The following is a 15,962-nucleotide window of genomic DNA, read 5'->3' as shown; positions in this document are numbered from 1 at the left end:
ATTGCAACTTAGCACTGGTTCTATTTGACTCTATTACCTTTCTTGTCTAGGTGCTCCTTCTGGCTTTTACACATGGTTGCTCTATTAATATGCACATGTTTCTGTAAAATGTTTAGTATGCATGGACACCTCCCAGGTTTCCTTTGCATAATCATGTATATTTCTTTTGTTGTTGTATAGCACACAAACCTCAACCAGTTGGTATTCAGAGTACTATTCGCAAACATAATATAAAACATTGACCATGATTATAAAACTTTGACCTTGCTCATCAAAAACCGTGGGCAGTCGCTTATAAAACATTGTGGCAACTCCTTCATTTCTGTTGATTTGCTTTTAATATCCAAGGCAATTTGGGATAATACACCAACAAAAGAAATATGTTTTATGTTCATCATAATTCAAACTACCTTGAAATTCTAGAATACAAAAATCTCTATTTTCTTAGAGAATATTCTAAATCACTGACTCCAGTTTCCTTTTTAAAGTATTCTGTGCTTATTAATGATGATTTATTATTACTATTAATTACAATTGAACTATTTTGGGAACAATGTATCAAAACCGGAACTTACATTTGTCAATGACAAACCTGAGAAAAAAAAAAGAAAACCTTTCAATTGACCTTCACAACACATTATTAATGCACAGAATCCCGAATTGCTTCCATGTGATTTGGAACTTATTGATCTTTAACTTTCTCTTTCTCTAAAACCAATTCATTTTATAAGCTTCAAGAAGAAGGCAACAGGGTTCAGATTATATTTCTACATCTGAGGAGGAGTATGGCTCCAATCATAGTACCCCTAAACACAAACGCTCCCATGCTTCAACAGCGACCCAGACTCCAAAGGCACATGGAACGTCCCGGCGACAAAAGCACAATGGACATCAAGATGATGATGAGCAGGAAGTTTATAACAACTTTATGGCCCAGTCTGCAGAAATTGCAGAAATAGCCAGGTGAGTTCTCGGGTCTAATTTTCAAATCATTGGCGTCTCCCGCAATTTTTTTTTAAGAAAACTCCATAAAGTCATATATCAACCACTTTGTACAGTAGCTTGAAATTCTCAGACTTGTTGCTCTGTGTAGCTACAACGTATTTATCCCCCTTAGAGGCAACCCACGTAGGCGTTTTTTTTATGTTTTGTTTGTTTAACATGGGATTGAAGCATGGGGTTTCCAGAGCTGAACCCCATTAATTTCAGCTCTGGGGACACCCTACTTCCGGAGATACTTACCTCCATATGGAGTGCTGGTAGCAGTTCCGCTCGGCTAGCAGGGATCACACAAAGGCGGAGTTTCAAAGCTCACACGCCCTGCGGGCCAATAGGAAGTTGTGACATCATCAGGTTCGACTTCCTATTGGCCCGCGTTATGCGGGAGCCTTCAAATTTGCCGAGATCCTGGCGCCCCATACGGGGGTCTGTACTTAGAGGAGCAGGTTTTCCCCCAAAGCTGAAATGAATGGATCTCGGCTCCAGAGACCTCCTGCTTCAAAGCTATGCGCTGCTTTGAAGGTGCAGAACAAATGACATGTGTAGCAGTTATTAGAAATCAGGCTACAATCTTCTGTGATGTGCTATTACACTATCAAGCTTTTAATTTTAGACACTGATAAGGACAATTTCTCAAATACAGAAGAGGCGGGAGATTTCATGTCCATGTACAAGACGTGAAGGATTTTCATATAGGTCCAATAGAAATCCTGCAACAAAAATGACATTTTTTTGGTGATTTTATTAGATATAGCAGTTGCCGGTTTTACATGTATTCCACCAATATTCAAGATTTGAAGATTTACTCTTTGTCTGCCATAGATTAAGTCAAACCCTGGTGAAAGATGTAGCCAGTTTGGCAAGAGAGATTCACGATGTAGCAGGAGACGGCGATTCGCAGAGTTCATCAGGAACTGGACATAGCACATCACTCAGTTCTGTGCCTAACACCCCAGCTTCCACCATATCTGCGAGGGAAGAGGTAAGACTTTTTAAGAAGGACTTGGACGTAACAATATTTAAGAACTTTAAAATTCCCACTTTTTCTTCCGTTTAAAAAAAAAAAAAGGGGATTAAGCAAACTTTCACAGAATGTGTGATCAAAAAGGGCGAATGAGCGGCTCAGCGAGTAAAGACACTGATGACAATGGCACGGACTTTGAAGCAGGGGAGCCTGGTTCAATTCCCGGTGTCGGCTCTTTGTGACCTTGGGCAAGTCACTTTATCTCCCTGTGCCTCAGGCACCAAAAACATAGATTGTAAACTCATCTGGGCGGGGGCTGTGTCTAAAAATCCTATGGGCTGTATACCGCGCGCCATACTGTAATTGTGACGCGCTTTGAGTCCCATTGGGAGAAAAGCAATATATGAAATAAAGTTTATTATTAGTGGAAAGTATAACGTTTCAACCTCATCAGATGGTGGTTATGATCAGGTAATGCCCTGTCACATGGGCGGCCCGTACCATTTTTGGAGAGCTTTGTGTCACAGCTTAACAATATATATTCTCTTCTAAAGAGAGACTTTTAGTTGACAATTTTGCTCTCCGCGTCCTGCAGGTGAAAAATACACTCGCAGCCGCAATGAAATTGCGAAATGAAAATGTATTTACAGTAACACATTTCTGATTATAACATACATTTTTGACATGGTGATTTGTGATACAGTATGTACTGACTTGGGGATTATCTGTAATACATTTTGGAATTTTCAGATATGATTTAGGCTTCTTACTCTTGGCAAGATACTGTGCCATATAATACTACTGTGCCATATAATACTACTGTGCCATGTAATACTACTGTGCCATGTAATACTACTGTGCCATGTAATACTACTGTGCCATGTAATACTACTGTGCCATGTAATACTACTGTGCCATGTAATACTACTGTGCCATGTAATACTACTGTGCCATATAATACTACTGTGCCATATAATAATACTGTACCATATAATACTACTGTGTTGGCAACACCTAAAAAATAATGCCTGTTTCTTGACTACTTTTTCTTGCCTAGTAAAACCACCACTTTAACTTGAAAAGTACAGTATATTTATTGTTGTATGGTGCCTACATACAGTAGAAGGGATGCCTTCCTTAAAACAGCACCCTTGTTACATTTCTTGCCTTGTTTATTTATTTTAGTTTAAAGGCTTGAAGCAGGGGGTTTCCGGAGCTAACAAACACACAGAACCCCAGCAAGCTCTTTTTTGGGAACCCCTGAGACCACACAAAATATATATGTATGTGTGTCAAGATACTTACCTCCGTAGCGGTTACAAAGGCCTCGCGCTCCTCCCGACAGCAATGAAACCGATTCGCCAGCAAGAGAGCGGGCCCTCTTTAACTCAGCAGACCACCTCCATGATTTCACATGGCAATGCGCCGACATGTGACGCAGTGACGTCATGACATCACCCGGGGGCCCCTTAAGGCGTAGTTATGCCACTGGTCACAGCTGTCCTTTGTGTTCAAGAGCTTCTTTAAATACGCTGATTTTATCTTTCACATTATAACTTGTGTTCCTGCAAAACTTATTTTTTTATTTATTTTTAATGCAATAGAACAGGGGTGCTTAAGTCCGGTCCTCAATAGCCCCCCAACAGGTCAAGTTTTCAGGATATCCCAGCTTCAGCACAGGTGGCTCAATCAGAGGCTCAGTCTTAGACTGAGCCTCTGATTGAGCCACCTGCACTGATGCAGGGACTGATTGAGCCACCTGCGCTGAAGCAGGGACTGATTGAATAACCTGTGCTATAGCTGGGATATCCTTAAAACCGGACCTGTTGGGGGGGTCTGGAGGACTGAAGTTGAGCACCCATGCATTAAAAATCCAGTAGACTTTTCTCATGAGTTCATCTGTTAATTTCTCCATTATTATTTTTTTTTTAATACAGATAATTAAAAGACCGTTACAACGAGCTTGTCCATCACAGGTGCATTTCATTTTCTTTTCGTTTTCCTCATTGACTAAACTTATTAATTTTATTTTTCATCTTGGTAAAATGTGTGGCGTGACTTAGCAATCTGCAAACGTTCCATCTCGGTTCACGACAAGGTTTGCGAAATCGGACAGTTTGGCCAAATTGTTTACCGAGCATTAGAGATCGAAAACAGGGGGTCCTATTTAATAGAGAACCCATTTCTTTCTCTACCGCAAACTAGTCGCTTGTAAGGGCGGAGTCATGATGCGCCGGTCACAGGTTCGTTGGAACGTGACCTGGCGTTTAATTTCATTCAAGTCGGTGGAAGTTAACCACGGAACAGATTCCCTAACCCAGGGGTTCTCAAGACCCCCCCAACAGGTCAGGTTTTCCGGAAATCCGTGCTTCAGCACAGGTGGCTCAGTCATAATGGCTGACCCACTGATTGAGCCTCCTGTGCTGAAGCGGGGACATCCTGAAAACCTGACCTGTTCGAGGGTCTTGAGGACTGGAGTTGATAACCTCTGCCTAACCCTTACCAGGGCTTTATAAATCTATCATATACTGCAATCTCTCTTTCTTGAGCCATTTAGTATTTCAGGCTCTGGATGTTGTTCAAATATAGATTCTCTTGTGAAATTCCACACTTTTGCCAGAATTTTTTGCTAAAAAGTTTATATATATATATATATATATATATATATATATATATATATATATATATATATATATATATATATATAATATAATATAATATAATATAATATAATATAATGAAACTTTTTAGCAAAAAATGTATTTATATATAACCTAAGTTTGTACATCCCATTGTAGTTGGGATACTTTTTGTGTAACAATGTATTTTCTTAGATTTCACTTTATTCGGGTTCAGAAGCACCCTATTTGGTTGAGATTTTTCCGTACATGTTACTTCTATAAACCTAGGTTTGACTTTAAAGGAGCAAGCCAAGCACTTTAAAACCCAGTTAATTTCAACTCCGGGACCCCCTTCTTCCAGAGATACTTAACTCCGTACTAGGTCCCGGTAGCAGCTCTGCTAGGCTTTAAAGTTTAAAGCTCTCGCGTCACGCGAGCCAATAGGAAGCCGAACCTGATGAAGTCACGGCTTCCTATTGGCCCGCAGGGCGCGGGAGCTTTAAAACGCCTCCATAACATGAACCCAGGTAGCCGAGCAGAGTGGCTCCCGGCACCTACTATGGAGGCAGGTATCTCAGGAAGCAGGGGGTTCCTAGAGCCGAAATGAATAGGGTTCCGCTCCATATACCCCCTGCTTCAATTCAGGGTAAAAAGAAAAACCAAATAAATAAAAAAAGCACGAATTGCCGATTTAACTACTTACTGACAATATGTCCTGTAGCAAACTTTACGGTGATACTTTGTAAAAACCTCATGCAGCAAACGAGAGAACACGCCAAAGGCATCAGACCTTGTGTATATTTGGTAACACACAAAATATTTGGATGACCAAGGATTACTTATTAACCTTTTAATGTGATATTCTTATAAGCCCCAAGTGTTTTTCGCTGCCCCCTGCTTTACATCAATGGCAAGCTATATCCGTGTCTCAATGGAAAGTAGCCGCCCGTTGGCTTGCTTCTCTGTGTAATCACTTCTGCTTCACTCTCTGCTTTAAGCTGGTACAGCACATTTCAGAAGCAAGTCTCAACTACCAAAAAGTTCCTCCGGGATCAATGGGATTTAGGGATTTCGACCAAAATATGAACGACAGCCGTGAAGAAGATCCGTCAAAGAGGAGAAGTAGAAACAGAGAGGAGGCGAGTGGTTTGCGTTTTTACTTCTGGTTCATGGGAATTTTGTTGGGGTTGCAGAATGTCCTTTGTTTTTAAAGCCTGCCTCAGTACGCCAAGCGAGTATCACTGCAAACCTTCCCACGAAGTGCGCTTCCCAAAAACGTTTGGATTCCGGTAACAAATGCTGCTGTTTATTCCCACTGCCCCCCCCCCCCCCCTCGAGCACCCCACGTTTTCTCCAAACACGCACAGAGATATAATCTTAAGTCCTAATATTGTTACAAGAACAACATGCAAACAGCGCACTGGGGGTCAGTAATATAAAATACAATTTTAGTATAATATTTAAATTATGAAGGTCCACTAAGGATCTATAAATAGTGGGCCACAAATAACAATAATGAAAAGAAATAATTAAAAAATACAGTAACACTATGCCAACAATAAAGCATAAAGGTAATATAAACATGAAACGATAAACTAAATTCTCAAAGCATAAAAATAACAATACATTTAAACTAAACTATACTGGAATGCAATGCAAAAAAGGAAAAACAAAGGCGGTGAGCTGACCAGGTAGTAAGAATGTGGCTGCTGTCAAGATCCGCTGATGCTGCGATCTCCAACAGCTGATGGAACGCCAGCCCGAACTTCCTGGTTCAGCTACACTAGCCAATGAGAGCGTGCTCCAGACAGCCTCACGTGACCTCAACGCGTTTCGCACTGCATGCTTTGTCATGGGGTTACCAACAGAATAAATATGACCACTCCTGATTCCGCAGTCGGGGTCGTTAAATTAGGTATTTGTAGAACATGGACAACTCCCTGCCACCTGTACGAGTTGAAAGCTTGGAAAGTTCTTTTTATAGAGGGAGTGTAGAACAAATGAATATTTAGCCCCTATCTAAATAAAGGATATGTAAAACACAATTAATAAGCTAGAAATGTCTAATATTTTACGGTTTAGGTTTTACGATATCAGCCAATTAATGCACTGTTTTATATTTCAGGTGATATTTGACAATCTGATGTTGAATCCTGTATCACAGTTATCACACACTATATGTGCAAATACTGAAACCCTTACAGATAAAATGAAGTAGGTCTTTTAAAAATATTTTTATTTGGACCAACTTTCTACCCCTTCTCCTAATTCACAGGATTTAACCTCATAACGTTGTTCTCCATTTCAGAATTTTATTTCAGAATAAAGAAAAAACCTGGGAAGAGATGGAGGCAAAAATTCACTCTGAAAATGAAGTGCCAATTCTCAAAACCTCTAACAAGGTAAATGTTAATTAATTATTTTTTTTTTACTCTTTTCTCTCCCAGCGTTTTTTTCTTTCCATAAAAAAAATTGCCAATATGTCACATTAATATTATTATTTTTTTTTTTTTAATTTTTAGATTTAGTCTTTACAGTCCTGCTATTAACATATAATTTGTACATGACTTGTTGTTTTGTTGTTCCTTAAGGAAATCAGCTCTATTCTGAAGGAGTTGCGAAGGGTTCAGAAACAATTGGAAGGTTGGTATCTCGATTCAGTTTATTAGCTATTTCTGTTTTAGAATGCCAGTGATACTATACAGTAACATCGCGATAGAGAGTTATCACTGAAATCGTTCTCCCAACAATGTGGTTGGGATATGTTGTCCTAATACTGTAGCTTAAAAACAACCGATCTCAGAGGCGCTACCTAGATATGGGGTTTGGTGAATGTTTCTATGTGCATGATGAATACAAAGGGGGAAATAAACGGTGCCGGGTGGAAGCCGTAAACGGCTTTTCGCCCTTCTTGACACTGGCAGGATGCCGCTCAAACCCCAAACAGAACCGTCCAATCATTCCTCCTTCAATTCTTCCTTAAAATAGGGGAGTTCAACCGAAAAACATAAATGAAACAGTTTAGTGCAGCAATTTTAATAAAATTGAAATGTGAAGGATCTCGAATGTAAAATGAAAATCCACCCTCTACAGAGGTAATCCAAGAACATTTCTTTGTCTTCATTTATTTAAATTTTTTACGTAGGTCTGAAGCAGGGGATCTCCGAAGCTGTACTCTTCAGCTATTGGGACCCCCTGATTCCGGAAATACATACCTCTATAGGGGGTGTCGGTAGCCACTCTGTAGCAGGGATCACATAATGACCACTTTTCAAAGCTCCTGTGTCCTGCGGTCCAATAGGAAGCCGTGATGTCATCAGGTTCGGCTTCTTATTGGTCCACGTGACGCAGAGCTTTAAAAAGCAGGGAGATACTGGCACCCCCTACGGAGGTAAATATATCTGGAAGCAGGTGGTCACTGGAGCCGAAATTAATGCAGTTCAGCTCCAGAGACCCCCTGCTTCAAGTGTGTGTGTGTGTGTGTGTGTGTGTGTGTGTGTGTGTGTGTGTGTGTAAAAAAAAGGTCTTGGATTTCTCCTTTAAGCTCAACGATGGCTTCCAACCCAGGAATTTTCTGTGGCTAGAGGCAAGTGTTCTCATTTATAGTATATGGAGAGTAAAGAGACAAATAAACAGGTGGTATAGTATATCTAATACTCTTAAAATAACCTCTGGTCGCAGTAACACTCACTCACACTCACTGTTCCGAAAATGCAATACGCTTACAAAAACAACACAGGGAGAGAGACCAATATATTATCCGGAACCTGGTGCTTTTGCCGGCTGGTCCTCGGCGTCTTTCGTCATTTCCGGTTCGTTCCTCGTCTATCCTCGTCAACACTTGCTTCCATTCACTAAGAAGATTACTGGGTTGGAAGTCAGCGTAGGTCCTAATAACTGGATTTTCATGTAATGTGCAGAACAATAGAGCCTTCATATTTCAATGTCATTTTATTAAGATCGCTGCACTATCCTTTTTTCCCCCTTTCGTTTGCACTCCCCCATTTCGAGGAAGAGTGCTTTAGCTGCATAAATGATGGCTTCTTTCCTTTTTGTGGGAGCTTTCACAATGCTTCATTAACTAAATGGTTTTTATTAATATTCTTGACCAGCGCTCCCTTCCAGACCATTGATATACTGTATGTATAATATATATATATATATATATATATATATATATATATATATATATATATATATATATATATATATATATATATATATATATATATATATATATATAAAATGGATTTGCTATACAGGCAGTCCTCGTTTTTCCAATGGACTCCGTTCTGGAAGTAGCGTTGAATAGTGAAACCGTTGTAAAGTGAGTCCCATGTTAATCAGTGGTGGGGATCGTTGGATAACGCATTCCGGCGTCGAAAAACGGCCCATAGGGTTGCATTGTAAGGCGTTGGATATGCCATTCATTGTAAAGTGAAACGTTGGATAGCGAGGACTGCCTGTATTTAAGCATGTGCAGAGCTGATGTAACAGGGCTTCCACATGCTAGACCACTACTTTCTGTATTTGTATATAACCACCAAGTATAAATGTTTTTATTCCTTCTCCCTCAGTTATAAATGCTGTCATCGACCCCACGGGACATCTAGATGTCATCACAAGTAACAAAAAGTCGTCTTCGGCCATTCAGTCTTCAAATCCAATCGCTAGGACTACTCATAGTTCTGCTGCCAGAAAAGATACCCATCCGCCAGTCCTTGCGAGAACCTACATGCAGAAGTCGCACTCTGGATCATCATCTAGATCAACAGAATCCAGCTTTGGTAGAGATCTGGAAGACACTTACATTGTCTGAAAGTTGTGTTTTTCGTCTCGTATGAATAGCCTATGTAATTAATGTGGCTTTGGTATAGTATTTGAGTGCTTGTGATTTCCTGCGTGAAGCGGCTTTGTAGATTGCTTACTCATTGCTGTGTGAATGAATGTTGGGTTCCTGTTTATCAAACAAGACTAGCACTGTGGAGCAGAACAAATTCAGCATAGAGGCAAATTTACTTGAATTTTTTTTTTTTTTTAGCACAGAATTTTAATTTCAGAATTGAAACGTGCCATAATATTAAGTCCTTAAATGCTGGATAATATCTGATGCCACAGTCTGCCATGAATATGTATCTCTTGTAGTTTAACTGCACTGATCATTCATACAAATATAATTTTCCTCTAATTTAATACAATAGTAATAATGTTTGAGTAGGTGAATATGGTACCAATAAAGCAATGTGGTCCTTTTCTGGCCAAATACTGCTTTTCAGTGTCAGTAGAAATATCCTATAATAGTAATACGCTGCTCTAAAGTAGATGTAAGTTACATAACCAACATTACAACCTTTTTTCTGTTTGTAATCCACAGTTGGTTTACGGATATGTATTGCTGCTTGTTACACATCTAAAGAGCCTTTATTTAAAAATATCCCTTCTCTTTCACTCAATCCACAAATACTGTGACCTTCTGATCAGGATGTCATTGATTTCATACACAATAATTGTGGGGCTCAGTTGCAAATCTGAATTATCTTGTTCTTGAGCACTATATTGATTACTGTACCATTGGGACACATTTTGATACTCTCTACACATTCTAGATTGTGTTCTCTTGTAAATGCCACGATGCCAGGCAGAATGCTACTTTTGGCTATTAAAGAAATCTTAAATTGTGAAATGAGTGTCGAACACTGCCGGGAGTGGGTTATTTTTGCAGAGGTTTTCCACTTTTTGTTGGCTCTTCCACATACATGTCAAAATCAAACTGATTTATGCTGCTGGATGCTGTGGAGTTGGTATTTTTCATGATGCATAAATATTCAACTGAATAACCCTGCATATTTGGCGACATTGGTTCATATTTAATTTATTTACACTTTTGTAAACCTCATTTGGTGACCGATGGGCCTGCTATGCAGTACATCTCAGCCACCAAAGGGGTTAAACCAATATTTAAATCTGAAAAGCTACATATATAAATAAAAAATTCACTAAGGGGAGAAGGGTGGATAGCCCCATGTTGGTCCTTCCATATAGTAACAAAGGAGGGAGAGGGAGTACAGTAGGGGGTATGATACCTTTTATTGGACCAACAAGTAGTTGATATGTTACAAGCTTCCGAACCTCTCCAGGTCCTTTATCATGTTACTCTGACCCTGAGAGGCTTTGTAACAGATAAACTACTTGTTGGTCTAATAAAAGGCATCATACCCCCTAATCCTCCTTTATTACACTCCAAGGGGGTAATTCTACATATGCCGAAGGGACTGGTTTTGTTTGAAAATCTCTATAGACTTAAATGGGGATTATCTGTCAAAAATGGCTGGAAAGGCCACTTCGGCAGATACAGAATATGGTCCGTAGTAGGTGATGTGCAATATCCACAGGTTCAAATATGTCCATGTTGCTTTTTGGTGGGTATTCAGAGAATGTCACAGGCATATCTCATTAATCAAAAGCTTCAACTGCTGAACATCTCATCATCTTCTTGGTTATGAAAGGATAACGAAGGAATAATCGTAGCTCTGGCATAATGCAGACATTCAAATCATTGTTCTCATTCTGCTGCTCCCATTTTTTCTCTTTCTGGGTATGAATGAGGTTCCCAAAGCACTTTAAATCCAAATCAAATGTAATCTATAGATAAGATATATTCTGGTAATATCATTCTTAAATAGCCGTTTGGGCCAATCACCTTTGCTGAATGTTCCCACCTTTTAGAAGTTTTAGTATCTGTGTTGGTCTTGGAAGTTTAGGTTTGTTAGAGATTGTGATATCTTTGTCATAGATCAACAACACAATTGTTAGTTGATGTATTTGTACATGAGCTTTCGAGACCTATTAAGTGTTCCATGTTCTCGGGAAGAAGACGTACAACTGGGATTTTTGAGGTCCAAAATGTGACCAGCTACATATATGAAGAAGAACCACGTTAGTCCAATACAATATATCACAAACTAAAACAAACTGATGTTTACTTTTTTTACCTTTCACAATCCTCCCCATATAACCTGCCTTTTAAATTTCACGGATTGTTGGCGTTTCAAGGGGGAAAAGATTTCCATTTCACTTCAACAAAATTAATGAATGGAAACGTTTTCAGAAGGTATCATGTTTCCTGCAAGATTTTTTTATTTATTCGTTTGGAAGTGTGTTTTGCTTTTCACAGTTGGTCTTTTATTGTGAACACTTATTTTTTTTTTATTCATGTAGACGAGGGGTGCTCAAGTTTTCAAGCCGCCCCAACAGGTCAGGTTTTCAGGATATTCCAGCCTCAGCACAGGTGACTCACTGAGCCACTGATTGAGCCACCTGTGCTGAAGCAGGGATATCCTTAAATCTTGACCCTTTTGGTGGCCCTTGAGAAGACTGGAGTTGCGCACCCCTGATGTACACTATGGTGGTTCTTCCTTAAAAAAAAATTCATAACCTTTGTAAACTTTACGTTGTGGTTTTTTTTTTTTTTAGTTTTTTTTTCCACAGAATAGTGTAGTAAAAGATGTCTTCAAATAGAGGTTTATGTGAAGACCCAATTATTCCTATAAAGATTGATAAGAACCACTGACTTGCCGCTCTCTCAAACCTCATTAAGTTCCTGACAAACGATGCAATACTGTATGTGCAATATGTGTTTAATCAGATGCGTTACTTCAAACACAACATTTACATTCTACCTTAATGAATATATCCTAAACAATGAGAGGAAATACAACCTCCTTTTAAATAAAAGGATTGAATCAACGATGGCCATTTTATTTTCCCCAATATAATTTCATAGACTTCCCAGATACAGCCGGAAACGGATTTGGGATTACAAAAAATGGATAGTGAGTGCAGAATCTTTTATAGCTATAGTGGCATCTACTGACGAATTATTTGTTCTTGGCAGATTTGGATCCACCTTGGATCGGCCAGGACTTTTGGTCCGCGAATCAGTCTCAAAAAGGGCGATTCGTCTTTTCCGGATTTTTATATAGAGATATATAATCACTGAGAATCCACATGGGGGATTAATAATCCGTGGTCGGATTTTTAAGCGACAACGGATTGTAGTCTTAAAAAATCCGTCCAGATTGTATCCAATGGCGGTTTTGGATTACTCCGCACCGATTTGACATTGGAACAATCCGTCGATGGATTTTGAATGGAAAGCTCGGGAAATTCCGGGAAACAGATTTTTACAGTTTTGCCCATCTCTACTCAGAAGTACTGCCTTTTATTGATCAAGTGAGGGCATCATTTCCTATAAGTACTACAGTATATCATAGACATGCCACATTCTGCCAAGCAGTCTGATTCATGATCTACTTCACACGTCTGAGCATGTTTTGCATAGAATTCTTCAAATACACCTACTTTTGTTTATTTTTGGAGCACTCTAACATAGTACTACTACGCCATACAAATCTGGAGGGGATCAAACGATCTCTTATTTCACGGCCACAAAGCACAATACACGTTTTAATTCTTACTGCTTTCTCTCTTGCTGTGCGCTAATGGATTAGCAGATTTAAAACTCGACATGTTGGCCATGTTAAATCTGTAAAAGCGAAGAAAATAAAATGTCATTATTTTTTTATGTGTGTAAAAAAACGCGGTTGAATTTATCATCTCAAGAAACTGTAAAGCATTATTGCTAAGTGTTGTTGACCCCTTGGGAATGAGCCAAAGATCAAATTGCTGGTTTGTAGACTATATTATATTTTATAAACCAAACTGAAATCTCGGAATCCCCAACCATGAAACAAGATCCCAATGAATTCAATGTTCCCTTAGCTTTCATTAACCCACTGGAATCATGAAGCAGTAGAACTGGTATGTTTTGAGATCAGGAACTAAGAGATCGCATTTTGATACAGTGAACCTAGCACAAGTTAATCTACTATGGGGCAGTAGATCGACTTCACTAGGTAAATTGCTACCCTGTAATTATTGCATTTTCAGAATGTTCAACGGAAAATTCCCCTAGTCCCTTTTTGTTTGTTCATGTAACATTTCCGCCCCAGTCCGGAGACCTACTGTACATTGTAGGTTAGGACTGTGTCCGAATTTAAAACAAAGTCTGCTGCTTTGTCTAACACAGGGAAGGGGTTTTGATGTGGTTAAATGCTTAACCTATTTTTAAAAAAAAAAGTGTTTGTGAAGAGGGGCTCATAATGTAGATTTGAATTCTAGCAATAATGAAAAAAAGATATTGAATATTTTAATTATGAAAAGACTTCTTTATTATATAGATTATTATACCAGCAAATATAAACTGAAGTTGTTTTTTTTTTTTTTTTTTAAATCCCATGAAATTGATCGTAAATGCTGAAGAACTGACTTATCCCTTCTGTTATTTCTGTAATAACGGGATCTTTGCTAATTTGGCTCTCTCATAGTTGGCCATCATTAGAAACCAGTCAGACAAGACTCATTCTCAAACGTACTGATCTCATCCTAGATACTGTAAAAACTGAGAGTTAAAATCGGACTGATCGACCGCTTCATCTCCATCCGAATGTGTTATAATAATGTGGTATTTTTACTTTTTGCACTGTGATAGAATGATTCGGAACACTTTGGAACATTATTATATTTAAAAATAAAAAATCAAACACGTTTACTGTCCATGGTGCATGAAAATAAAATGTGCTGATGCTTATTACATACTATTATGTATTATGCATTTTACAAAATATTAAAACTGTTGTTCAAAAAGTATTGTGACAAATATAAAAGAAAGTTGAACTGAGAATTTTTTTTAATGGTTTTGAGATATGTTCACTTTAAATATGTGCTGAATTGTGCCTATATTAATTCTGTTCCTGAGAGGCTTGTATTACAATGCATTGCAGACTCATCTGGCAAAGAATAGATTATCTTGTTTTCTTGCTGCTGATTCTCCTTTCGAAATTGTTCACTGGGTCATTCCAATTGCATGCAGCACAAATGCAACTTGACTATATGACCGGAAATTAAATTAATCTGTAAAACTTGAAATAATCGATGATTGTCCTTTGTTATTTTCTCCTTGGTTAAAATGTACGACTTAAAGAGAAAAAAAATCATACTGATTCCACTTTTTTTTATTTTTATGGTAATTTATTTTGATTGCATCTGTAGATTTTGTTCTAAATTGGTAATATGGTTGTGTTTTCTTTTTGTCAGATAAAATAGATTACTATTTTATATAATTTTGCATAAAATATTGTAATAAATCATTCTTTTTTTCTTTTTTTTTTCCATGTGACATTGTATTCATTGATTTATTTTCCTTGGTAAACTGGACAGGTGCTGGCTAGCCAGATATGTCTCAGGGGACGGCCACTCCGGGGGACACTTTTATTGTAATAGGTTTGAAGCAGGGCTTCTCCAGAGCTGATCTGCGTTAATTTCAGCTCCGGGGACCCGCTGCTTCAAAAGATGCTTCCCTCCCTAGGTGTTGTTGGTATCTCAGTGCAGTTTAAATGTCCCGCGTCACGTGGGGCAATAGGAAGCCACAAGGGATGATGTCACGGCTTCCTATTGGCTCGCAGAACGTTGGACCTTTATAAAACAGCAGAGATTCCAGCACCCCCTATGAAGGTAAGAATCCCTGGAAGCAGGGGTCCCCAGAGCTGAAATTAACATGGTTCAGCCTGGGAGGCAGCCTTATAAGTGCTCGCCTACGGATGGCATATAAACCTAGGGAAAAGCCTGTGGCTAGCAGTCTCCTTAGTGTTCGCCACACAATTTACTTATTCCTGACACATGAGTTGTGCCATGCCAAACACTTCAGGGTGAACAATATAACAGAAGGCGGTAGGCAATGGCCTAATGAGTCGTTACTACCGAGTTTTAGTGAACTTTTTTCAATCCCTAATTCATTCACGTTTCCCATGTAAACAGAGTGAAGGAGAAAATGATGGGGGGGCACCCTACATTTAGTGATTTATTTGAAAAATTGGTCACTCGACTCCGCTATTCTTCATAAAATATCAGTAATATTGCCTGGTGGAGTAGAAGAGGGATGCGCAAACTGGGAGGGCACGTCGCTTGCGTGCTCTTACCCAAAGCATTTTAAATTAAATGCCGGGGGACCACGATAGGCCTCTGTAACTCTCTTACCTTGACATGACCCTGCTGCGTAATTTCACACCGCGTTGCCATTGCAACGCAGCATCAAATGACCCCACAGTGTCATTTGACGCTCAAGAGAAGTTAAGGGGGGGGGGGCGTGAACACTGGGGGAGACCAGGCAGGGGGGCGCAGGGCAAAAAGTTTGTGCACCCCTGGAGTAGAATAAACAAACTACATGTAATGTAATATCTCATAAGTGAGACATTGTCAGATCGAACGTACATTGACATGCCTAGTACGTGGAGCAGTGTGGTTGCCCGGCAACCACAGAA

The 15,962-nt window shown here is 39.1% G+C and overlaps 1 protein-coding gene across 7 annotated transcripts in view; it reads left to right on the top strand.

The window, feature by feature from the left end:
• Window positions 1–14,814, top strand: part of CEP170B (centrosomal protein 170B) — a 51,517-nt gene extending 36,703 nt beyond the window's left edge. For 5 of the 7 annotated variants that reach the window (XM_075614928.1, XM_075614926.1, XM_075614927.1 and 2 more), the window contains 8 exons: window positions 732–963; window positions 1,822–1,981; window positions 3,901–3,939; window positions 5,583–5,723; window positions 6,710–6,798; window positions 6,893–6,986; window positions 7,176–7,227; window positions 9,162–14,814. In XM_075614928.1, coding sequence (XP_075471043.1) covers window positions 732–963; window positions 1,822–1,981; window positions 3,901–3,939; window positions 5,583–5,723; window positions 6,710–6,798; window positions 6,893–6,986; window positions 7,176–7,227; window positions 9,162–9,403 — 1,049 coding nt within the window. In that variant the 3' untranslated portion in view covers window positions 9,404–14,814. The remainder of the gene's footprint in view (window positions 1–731; window positions 964–1,821; window positions 1,982–3,900; window positions 3,940–5,582; window positions 5,724–6,709; window positions 6,799–6,892; window positions 6,987–7,175; window positions 7,228–9,161) is intronic. The other 2 variants (XM_075614932.1, XM_075614931.1) reach the window with 2 other exon arrangements.
• Window positions 14,815–15,962: the final 1,148 nt, after the last annotated feature.

This window comes from Ascaphus truei, chromosome 9 (genome assembly GCF_040206685.1).
Source record: "Ascaphus truei isolate aAscTru1 chromosome 9, aAscTru1.hap1, whole genome shotgun sequence".
NCBI lineage: Eukaryota > Metazoa > Chordata > Amphibia > Anura > Ascaphidae > Ascaphus > Ascaphus truei.
Note: the sequence above shows the minus strand (reverse complement) of the source record. Positions and strands in the feature narration are given on the sequence as shown.